The sequence below is a fragment of the Onychostoma macrolepis genome, chromosome 09 (assembly GCF_012432095.1).
Source record: "Onychostoma macrolepis isolate SWU-2019 chromosome 09, ASM1243209v1, whole genome shotgun sequence".
In the NCBI taxonomy this organism is placed as follows: Eukaryota; Metazoa; Chordata; class Actinopteri; order Cypriniformes; family Cyprinidae; genus Onychostoma; species Onychostoma macrolepis.
Window position 1 is genome coordinate 4,805,600 of NC_081163.1, and position 12,002 is coordinate 4,817,601.

General features: G+C 33.4%; 1 protein-coding gene across 3 annotated transcripts in view; it reads left to right on the forward strand.

Annotated features, from left to right (window-relative positions):
* Positions 1 to 12,002, forward strand: part of cers6 (ceramide synthase 6) — a 47,095-nt gene that overhangs the window by 24,377 nt on the left and 10,716 nt on the right. For all 3 annotated transcript variants that reach the window (XM_058787956.1, XM_058787955.1, XM_058787954.1), the window contains exons 4-7: positions 1,106 to 1,163; positions 3,748 to 3,798; positions 5,267 to 5,359; positions 11,394 to 11,522. In XM_058787956.1, the coding sequence (XP_058643939.1) occupies positions 1,106 to 1,163; positions 3,748 to 3,798; positions 5,267 to 5,359; positions 11,394 to 11,522 (331 nt within the window). The remainder of the gene's footprint in view (positions 1 to 1,105; positions 1,164 to 3,747; positions 3,799 to 5,266; positions 5,360 to 11,393; positions 11,523 to 12,002) is intronic.

Consider the following 12,002-nt stretch of genomic DNA (forward strand, 5'->3'; position numbering starts at 1 on the left):
TAAGACTGTGAAATATTGTTAGTTTCTATTTGAATGTATTTTAATAAGATGGATTTTCAGCATTACTCAAGTCTTCAGAAATCATTTTAATATGCTGATTTGCAGTTCAGAAGCATTATTATTATGTAACTATGTTTTTATCCATCTTCTGTGGGCTTGTGTTATCAGCAAAGTGAAAATGCATAAACAAGTTAATAAGTTATAAAACTGATAAAATGGTGTTTGTATTGATGTCTTCTCTATGCATTGTTGCGTAAGTTTTGTTGTATCGCAAAATTAAATAAATAAAAAAGTGAAACAGTTTCCATGTTTGAGAGGCAACATGTCTTATAGAATAGAAATAATTTAATAGACAATTTAAATTTAAAATAATATATATTTAATGCACAATTGAACATTACAAAGAAATGACATGGACACTCGGACGCTGCATTTAGGCTAAAAGTGTTTCCAAACTATTTTTTTTGACATTGACATTGAAAAAATTGACATTTTGATGTGCTAAAAAAAAAAAAAATTTTGGATAATGTTGAATAGTTGAAATAGTTGTGCTATTTTATTTTATTTCTTCAGGAAGTTCAAAAGAACAGCATTCATTTGAAATAGAAATCATTCTAAATGTCCTTACTTTGATCAATGCATCCTTGCAGAATGAAAATATTAATTTCTTTAAAGCAACCTCGCTGACCCCAAACTTGAATGGTAGTGTATGTTTGTTATGCACTAAACTCTGCCTCTCAGTGCACTCATTTAAGGGCTAATTATGGAGGGAACGGACAGAATGAGATGTTTTATCAGCCCAGGCCAGCGTCCTATCTTCAGCTTGGCCTTTGTTATGAAGGATGTGCTGTGAAATGTTGTCACGGTAACAGCAGGACTTAAAAAACAGGACATCTTGCACATTGAATTCCTAATCAATGTTGAAGTATTTGAGTGTGAGGAGTGGGGTTAACCTGATCGCTGTGTTCACCTCCCCCATCTCTGGATGAAATGAGGACACAAAGCTTTTCTTGTTGATGCTTCTGCGTTAAAATGACCTTTTGGTGCAATAGTAATGCAAAATGCAATGTTTCTGAATGTCCTGCTCTGTGTGTTTTCTTCACAGGTGGAGGTTCACGTTTTACCTGTACATATTTACGTACGGTGTGCGCTTCCTGAAGAAGGTAAACAATCTCTCTTGGCTGAATAATTGATGGTCATTGTGAAACAGTACATCTTTTATGATTGACAAGTCGATGCATCCATTATTCTGTTTTGCTCTCAATCTTGTTGTTTCCATAAAACACTCCTGAGTTGTTGACAGGATGTTGTCGAGCAGAGAAGCTTTGTTTTTTTCACAGCATTATCAAATAGATGCAGTGTCACAGTTTTTTATTTACTTATTTGGTATCACGACTACAAAATGCAGCAGCACACTGAGAGTTATTCTTCGTTTTGCCTTTCATCACCTCTTGGGGTTTTGCGGAGCGAACATGCAGACAAGATGAAGTTAGATAGATGTCAGCTCTGACTTGATTTTGATTTTATTTGTTGTGTCGTACTGTGCGGTGAGAGACGGCATCCATAAACGCTCTTTCTCTCTCTCTCTCTGCCCTTCCTCTCATAAAGCTATTCATAATTCATTACTCTATCCATAATGCAGATTATTTTCCTCCAAGCAAACATGTTCAGAAGAACTGGCCGCATCTTTGACTCTTCAATGAAGCAATTAAAGGATAGTTCACACAGAAATAAAGATTCTCTCATTGTTTACTCAATATCATGTTGTTTTTCCAAACTAGGGCTGCACAGTATATCGCAAATGGACTTGAATGAAGCTTATCATCATCAATCATATGCATTTTGATATGATTTTACTGCATTCATTTGAAAGTTTTAAGTAGATGCAGCAAGTAGACTGATACAATTACATATAAATGTATGTAGTTTATATCTATAAATTATATTTATATATGAAAATATATTTAAAAAAAAACATTAAAATGTATAAAACATATTTTTTTAAAAATAGAAAAAGACATAAAAAATAGAAAAATGTATTAAATAGTAAGGACCAGCAATATATATATATATAGAGAGAGAGAGAGAGAGAGAGAGAGAGAGAGAGAAAAAAAGATAGATAGATGACAGATAGATGGATGGATGGATGGATGGATGGATGGATGGATGGATGGATGGATGGATGGATGGATAGGTAGGTAGATAGATAGATAGATAGATAGATAGATAGGTAGATAGGTAGATAGATAGATGTATAGAAATTGCATATCACATACTATTTTTCTATATATATATATATATATATATATATATATATATATATACATATACAAATAGTAACATTTATAAAATAGAAAAATATTATAATATAAAAATATATTAAGGTATAAAATATAATGGTGCATAAGGTACTTGTAACATAAGTGAGGATCAGCCAACAAAACATGACAAATAAAAATATAAATTACATAAATGCAAAAGAAAAATTATATATATAATATTTTAGAAATAAAATATGTAAATATTTTGCACATTTTCATACAGCTTTGGAAAGTAAGCAAATAAAGACGAATAAATATAATGTTTTAATAAACTCTTCCTTTAAACGAGTATTAAGCGTCATTTGCACATTAATTCAAAACCGATGTTCCAAAAACGAGCATATTTGGGAACACAGTATTATTTATGAATAGACGTAAGTAGGTAATGCTGTGTCTTTGTAGAAACTAGGCTAAAGGTGAACTTCTTGAACTTGCATGACAGTGCACTTTACTGAATGAGTTCATTTGCCTCAGATGGGACGCGTTTCTCCTGCTGCTGTTATTAATAGGAGCAGAAGTGGAAGTGGGCTAACATAAACCCTAAACAGACCTACAGCTCATACAGGCTCAAGGACTGAAGAACAGATTCATCTGTTGCATTCATCTCAATTAGGAAGAGCAGGCTATTGAGAAATTGGTAGTGGATTCTTCAGTGTCCTTGTCCTAAAAATCATTGGTCATGGGAAGACAAACAGTCTAAAGTGAAATGAAATCCAGAGAATATTTCTTTACTTGCGGTCCATTTGAACCCATGCAATGCAGAACAATAAAACTGGACACAACCATAACCACTGGATTTTTCATAAGCTTTGGTTCTGGAAGTGTTTTCCTCAATTCATTTTCTGCACAGGCGTTTGAATTTAGTGAAGCATTTGAACCCTTGAACCAATCAAACTAGCTGAATCACAACAAAACAGGGTGTTAGCACCGAATAGATTTAACACAGGAGGAAAACAGAGACATTTTAAGACTATAAAGCACTTGTTTCTACTTGTCCTAAGGAGAATTTACCATAGTTCTTGCATAGTTTGTCATTTAAAGAACATGTAATGACGTTACAGCATCAGACGTCTGTCCACGGGTTTTCTTATTCTCGAATGTGGCCTTTGAGAACGATGCTGTGAAGTTGCTAATTAGCCAAAAGTTGCATTGGATTGGATCATATGTCAGTATTCTCACAGGAAACACAATACCAGGCTTTGATGCCATCTAACTTTCCTACATAATGACGTGGTTTATCGAGAGGGGAAAAAGTGAATTCAAAGCATTTCAATTATGTAGCTAGCACTGAGGATAATGACTGTATTTTCAGTCTTTTTCATACTTTGATGTAGCAGAATTCAAAAAGCTCTTTCAAAAGACATTATCTTGTGTCTTTAGTGAAAAGCTCAGGAGATCATTTGTGTCTCTGTGTTTGATTTTAAAGAGCCCGTGGCTGTGGAACACCCGAGAGTGCTGGTACAACTACCCCTATCAGGTACATTTATACTGTCTGATATATCAATAACAATTATTAAATAGGTCATACTGTATCATGCTTTTTTTCTCTCTGAGAGAGTGTTTACACGATAACGATTTACTAAAAACGGAACAGTTTTTCCTTTACGTTCTTGAAAGGTTTCACATACAGATGACAACATTGTCAAAACGATCCCCATTTACACAGGTCAGCGATAATGACTGAATAAACACAGTGTTTTCAGCCCCGAATATGCCATTGTTGTATAAATGAACGGCCAAAACACATTAAAAGTTTTCTATTTTTGGTTGATCATGGTGTCGTGTAAATGCCCCCTGAGATCCAAGTGTTTTTTGAGGCAAAACAGTCATAGTTTTTCATGGTTGTGTTCTACCCACTCTGACTATTAGATACTTTTTGAAAGTTGGTAACCATTTTGCATGGCAATGAATTAACATTGTATAGTCAAACAGAAGCAGATCATTCAGTTTTTACATTTCTAAAGCAATTCTTAAGGTCCTAAATCAGGGATTCCCAAACTGCGGTTTGCAGAACGTCAGCGGGTCCACGAGTTGATGAAAAGCTAATAATGAAATCATAAAAATATCCAATTAAAATAAACATAATTTAAAATAAAAATATTATATTTGACATTTAATTTAAGTTAAAGTGTATTTAATATTTTATCAAATAAATTAAAAATACAAAATGTTTTTATTTGTTTATCACCATGTGCACAAACCAACATCAGAGAAGCATGAACATGCAAATGTTTTGTTAAAATTGAAATATTAAAAATGAAAATTTGCTGAAAATCTACTCACCCTCTGGCCATCCAAGATGTAGATGAGTTAGTTTCTTCATCAGAACAGATTTGGAGAAATGTAGCATTCCATCACTTGCTCACCAGTGGATCCTCTGCAGTGAATGGGTGCCGTCAGAATGAGAGTCCAAACAGCTGATAAAAGCATCACAATCCACATCATTCTAGTCTATTAGTGAATGTTCTGGGAAGAGAAAAGCTGCATGTTTGAAAAAAAAATTTTTTTTAACCTAAAATACAGGTTCTTTATCCATAATATTGCTTTCTCCAGTGAAAAAGTCATGTTGTCTGAATCAGGAGAGAACAGAATATGAACAGATCAAGCACTGTTTACAAGGGAAAAGAGTCCAAAACAGTTCTTAACAAATACTTGGAGTTTGATGTGAGAGGACAACAACAGGGGATGGAATTTTTTCACAGAGAAAGCGTTATTATGGATTATGGAGTCGTATTTTGGCCAGAAGTGACAGCTTAAAGTGAAAACACCCGAACGATGGATTTGTTTCTTTGCAAACTTAACTTAAACTTATAAATGTAACTAACATTTTAGGTCAGAGGAGTTCAGCTGCCAAAAAAGTTTGGGAATCCCTGCTCAAAATACCCATTAGGGCTGCTATATGTGTGGTTTTGTGTTGCTGACTCTATTGTGTCTGACTTTTATAGCCGTTAACCGTGGATTTGCATTACTTCTACATACTGGAGCTGTCCTTCTATCTGTCACTGCTCTTCTCGCAATTCACAGACATCAGAAGAAAGGTACGTTAACCATGAGTTTACAGCCTCAGATAAAACTGTTTTTCATCTTCAGAGCATCAGTATTGGGCTGCTGGCAGCAGTTACTGCACATCTGAACTTGAAAGATAGCTTTGTGGAAGGCAGCGAGCGTTGCTTTGGTCTGGTTAGACGCGTCTGCTGCAGCGCTTTGAGTTTCTCGTGAGAGGGATCATGCTGGGTTTATTAGCAGCGACGTGCAGGGCTCTTGTTTCCTCTGCTGTGCAGGGGTGGATGGGTTTTCTGGTTTCGGAGAAACTTCCTTTTAAATGTGTGAAATCATGACCACTAATAACTGCTGCCACTTAATTTCAGCTGAGGCGTAAAGTGTTTAATATTCATTGTGTTCTGATATTCATATGATATTCAAAAATGCATATTTATGATCAGTATGCATGATGTTCATTTATATGCAAGATTGAGTTGAGTTTCTTTATGAATGCATTGTCATGTGCGTAAATTGCGGTTTTTAAATTAACATTTGGAAAATATTGCAAGTCAATGGGTGCCTGACAAATTATACTAATTTATCTGGAAATTAAACTTTTGCAGTTTAATTTGTTGCAAATTTATTATTTTGATAATACAGGATCAATTAAATGGAAAAGTGGGAATATTGTTTAAAATGTTGGTCTACTACTGTTGTATATTAAGCACACCAAGTAAATTAATAAATGCATTATCATTCAAAAGTTTGGGGTCAGTAAGTGTTTTTTGTTTTTTTTAAGAAATTGAGCAAGGATGCATTAAATTGCTCTAAAGTGTCAGTAAAGACTTTTATATTGTTACAAAAGATTTGCATTTGAAATAAATGCTGTTCTTTTGAATCTGCTATGCATCAAAGCATCCTGAAAAAATACAGTATGACAGTTTCCTCCAAAATATTTCAACATTGATTCTTGGGCAGCAAATCAACATATTAGAATGATTTCTGAAGGATCATGTGACACTGAAGACTCGAGTAACGATGCTGAAAATTCAGCTTTGCATCACAAGAATAAATTACATTTTAATATATAAAGAGAAAATGGTTATTTTAAATTGTAATAAAATTTCACAATATTACTTTATTTTCTGTATTTTTGATCAAATAAATGCATCGTTGATGGGCTCAAGACACTATTTTCAGAAACATGTATAAAATCTTACTGATCTCAAACTTTGTATGAATGAATGAAAATGAAAATGAAATATAATGAAAATAAAATAAAATAATAGCTAAGTACCTAAAGTCAGGAATCTTTTTTTTGGGAAAATGTCATACATTTGCATTTAGGATGATTTTTGGACAAACAATGAATGATAAAGCTTCCATGTAAATCTGAGTCTTTCCTAACCAGCTTCAATTAGACATTCTGTCAGTTGCACAGTCTGTGCTTGCTCAGGCTGCACTGGGTTGCCCCGCCCACCGTCAAATCTCATTGGTCCAAAAACTCCTTCCTCACATAATTCATAATGCTACATTAACATCATTTATTTTCTGTTTGGCTGTTATCGCACCATACCGCACATCATTTCTGCTTTCAGTTTGGACAGGCAAATTACCTGACACATTCACTTCTCACGCTGCGCCTGTTTGGGACACAGCGTCAGTCTTAAACAAATGTCATGTAAATGAATGCAAATGTAAACAACTAAAATCCAGACTGCCCTCAGCGCTCTCAAAAGCTTCATTGAGCTCCACAGGCTGTGTAATTGTCCCGTGTTGATTACGGCAGTGCGGTCTCAATGTAAAAGTGCTCTCGTGCAGCTGACATGAGCGCTCTCTGTCGCAGCCGTATTGGTTTTGTGGCGTAATGCAGGAGAAGCTCAGCCTGTGTGTTTGAACAGGTGGACGCTTGCTCTCAAAGACTCCTTGAAATTGCAGTTAGCACCTGCAGTCTGCGCTTTATAGATTTTCTTTCCTTCACAACCCCTCTGTGCCGGACTCATGCACTCAGCCGCTCTCATTTCTCTGCTAACTGTTGACATGTTTTTCTGTTTTTAGTGTTTGCAAGGCAACATACTGGTTAAGGTTTGTTGGAAATTATATTTGTATATAAAATCATAAAAAAACGTAACTAACTTGACATAAAAAATAACTGTTATAAAATAGAATATAAAAAACTTGATATATTTATACAAAGAAATATATGTATCAAGGTTCATATGGTACTAATAAAACATTGAATAGATTCCATTACTTGAAATAAAATTTTAATCATTAACTGATATTAAATAAAATATTTTTAAAAACCTATGTATCAAGATAATTATTGTTAATTACTAAAACCATGAATACATTTCATTACTTGTAACAATTTGTTTTGTTTTTTTATTAATTACAAACATTTTTATTTATTTTATTTCAGCTTGGCTATATAAATATATTTCAGCTATATCAACATATCTTATTTCCTTTTAGTTTAAGTACTAATAAATAAAACTTAATAACTAACTATATATATATATATATATATATACATATAAAATAAAAATGACAAAAACACAAAATAACTAAAGACTAACTCAAATTAAAATTAAAACAGAAAATATAAATTCTTATAATAATTATCTTAAAAATTTGTCTAATTTAAGATATTAACAAAAACTATAATAGTATGTATGTATGTGTATATATATATATATATATATATCTTTGGTTAAGCCCAGACACATAAACATTTTTAATTATAACTTGATCATTTACATAATGGCAAGAAAATGAATCGAATGACTAACAGGTAGGAAATAAAGAGCTAGTTATTCATTGCTCAGTCAGGGTTTAGCAGCTGAAGTCAGCTCTTTCATGGAGGAGTCAACTTGAAGTGTTCTTTTAGTATAACTGTTTTTATTAATGAATAAATATTTGTTCATATCAATATGGTTTTTATTAATATTTAAAATTATTTTTATTTGATATTATAAGGGTTCATTTTCATTTGTTATAGTAATTTTGTTGTATGTTTCTGTCATTTTAGTTTTTGCATTTTTAAAAAGTTTTTATATAGTTCTTATTAGTTTTTATTACAGTTTAAATTATTTCAGTACTTCAAGTTAAACTGCAAGAAAATTAGAAATGATGTCTTGGCAACAGTTAATTATATCATATATTATACAAAGTTAATTATATATAAAAGTTAATATATATAAATACATATATATGAATGAAGTCGTGGCCTTTTAGAGAGTCGGGCTCTCAGGAGTCTCAGGTCCGGCAGGGACTGTAGGTGGGGGGAGTGAATGTCCAGCGCTCTCTTCCACCTTCAATACCACGACTGAGGTGCCCTTGAGCAAGGCACCGAACCCCCAACTGTTCCCAAGGGCACGCAGCATAAATGGCTGCCCACTGCTCCGGGTGTGTGTTCACAGTGTGTGTGTGTTCACTGCTGTGTGTGGGCACTATGGATGGGTTAACTGCAGAGCACAAATTCCGAGTATGGGTCACCATACTTGGCCACATGTCACATCACTTTCACTTATATTTATATATATATACCTGTGTGTATGTATGTGTGTGTGTGTGTATATAATCCCATATGTACTTTTACTTTTGACGGTTAAAAAACAAACAAACACACACACACAACCTAAAACTCTACCTAAAAATCGTTTTTTTTTTCTGCCTTGCATGCCCTGCTGTTTCCTTCAGGAAATGCAAATCTTGTTTTTCTTTGCTCTATCCTTTCAGTTTTTTCCGTGCACGCATTGAGGATGTGCTCTGCCTCATTCCTGCCCGCACCAGTGTGCCCCTACTCTTCGTTTGCCATGCTTCCGTTCTGTTTTTCACCCCACTGCACTTCCTCCTCATCTTCATCACCATCATCATCAACCAGCTTACTGAGTGCAGCACCTGGCCTCTTAACAGCATTCTTCAACAGGATTTCCTCAGTGAGAATAGACTGTGAGGACACTGAAGGCTCCCTCACTCTCAGAAATAAAGGTACAAAAGCTGTCACTGGGACAGTACCTTTTCAAAAAGTACACTTTTGTACCTATTAGGTTCAAATATGTACACTTTAAGTACTAATATGTACCTTTAAGGTACCAAAATGGTCCCTTTAGGTGCAAACATGTACCTTTTGAAAAGGTACCGCCCCAGTGACAGCTTTTGTACCTTTATTTCTGAGAGTGCTCTTTATCTATATGATTCATAGCAGTGTTTGACAATGAAGCTGTTTAATTTGATTCAGGGTTTTTGGTTGAGCGTTTCACAAAACATTTTATTTTACCACTAGGAGTTCTAAATAGCAGTAAAAGTTTTTAGCTAAGAGTTTTCTCTTAAAACCTGTTCACAAAGCTGCTGAGACAAACTTTTACTAAGGAATAGAGAGAAGTCTTAAGCTAAGAGTAAAGGGGCGGGGCTGACCTTGTTGCTATGGATAATGTCAGCTTGCTTAGTAACTATGTAACTCACACAGTGATTGGCTGATAGTCTCTGTCAGAGATTTATTCATAGAATATGTTGCCATATTCAAATAAAGGTTTAAAAATAAAACTGTTAATTGCCACATTCAAATAAAGATTTTAAAACGCAGCCTAAGTGTCAAATTAAACAAGTATGTGTTCAGCTAATTGTCAACCTCTTACGTGTATGCTTCTCATAATTAGTGAATATGCAGAGTAGAATAATCATGGTTGATAGTAAGACATGCAAATGTAAAAGAAAACCAAACTGGATGCAAGAACATGTTACCTCTTACCCAGCTGATTAATGAAAACAAGGATAACCTCCAAAGCCAAAGGTGATACCTTTTTAAAAGCTCATTATCGTCAAATGTTTCTAAAATGTTTATATTCTGAGGCAGATTGCCGGCAACAGACATTTTAGGAATAGTTTGTGGCTTGGTCTTAGTGACTTTACTACTTCTAACATTTCACAGATTTAGGAGCTAGTTTTAGCGCTAAAACGCTTTGTGAAATACTCTTAGACAAAAATTTAGGACTGACACGCCCATTATTTTTAAGATTTTCTCCTAAATTGGTGAGTTATGAGCTAATTTTAGCCTTAAGATGTTTTGTGCATACGGGCCCAGGTCCTGTAGTTGCTAATATAGTGACATGCTGTATCTATATGGAAGTGTTTATGGGAAAATGTAAGCAAACCTGAATTAGCCCTTCCTGTTTCGCAGTACATTTTAGACTCTTAAAAGCTGTAAGGCTGTAAGAGACTTTCAGAAATATCTTTGGTTAAGCCCAGACACGTAAACATTTTTAATTATAACTTGATCATTTACATAATGGCAAGAAAATGAATCGAATGACTAACAGGTAGGAAATAAAGAGCTAGTTGGTCATTCATTGCTCAGTCAGGGTTTAGCAGCTGAAGTCAGCTCTTTCATGGAGGAGTCAACTTGAAAAAGTGTTCTTTTAGTATAACTGTTTTTATTAATGAATAAATATTTGTTAATATCAATATGGTTTTTATTAATATTTTAAATTATTTTTATTTGATATTATCAGAGTTCATTTTCATTTGTTATAGTAATTTTGTTGTTTTTGTCATTTTAGTTTTTATATAGTTCTTATTAGTCTTTATTACAGTTTAAATTATTTCAGTACTTCAAGTTAAACTGCAAGAAAATTAGAAATGATGTCTTGGCAACAGTTAATTATATTATATATTATACAAAGTTATAATATTATATATAATTTTATTTCAAATAATGACTTTTGTGGTTTTAGTTTTTATTTTACTTATTTTTTATTTTATTTTATTTGACTTTACTTTTAGTTAACAATTGTAACCCTAACTTGAAGTTAATATTTGATATTATTTGGAATTTTTGTTAATTAATTAAATCTGATCTCAAACAACAGTCAGTGATTTAAAATTTACACTTATGTTCATTTAATTTTGATATTGTGATTTTTTTTTTTTTTTTTCTTTAAAGTAACTAATATGATATGAGTTTCATATTTGATCCATGTATTAAGACATATATGATGAGCACAGGAAAATGTACTGCATAGCAGCAATGTTTGTCTTGTAGGTTTAAAGGACATAAAATGTTTACACTTCCTGTGTGACTTCCTGCAGGACTTTCTCCTGATGTTCCTGCATCATGTGGCCACCATCTCTCTAATCACCTTCTCATATGTGAATAACATGGTTCGGGTGGGAACGCTGGTCATGTGCCTGCACGATGCTGCCGACGTCCTGCTGGAGGTGACTTCCTGTTCCAATCCTGTCAATTATTCGTACACTTATCAAAACCTACAGCAACAGGAATTCATTAGTAAATGAAATTTTAAAGTTACAGATTCTAATTTTAATGTTGGAAAGTTAGTTGGCTGATCTATCAGCTACATAAATGTTTTTAAAAGCATAGTCCACCCAAAAATACAAATTATTTATTATTTACTCTCCCTTATGTTGTTCCAAAACCACAGCTGTCTAGTTCCACAAAGTACAAATAAATACCACAGAAGTGCTATACATGTAGTCAGTATGATTTAAGTGCTATATTGCAGATTTTTATGAACAAAAACAGTCCACATTCACTGATAATATTGCTATTTTCATTTCTGGGTGAGACAAGGTTAAAACAACAAGGCCTGACTTGACTCCAACATTGGAAGTGTTATTTAAAATATTAAATATATTTAATTAGACATATAAAGAAAAATATAAAGAAATAAGTAAATA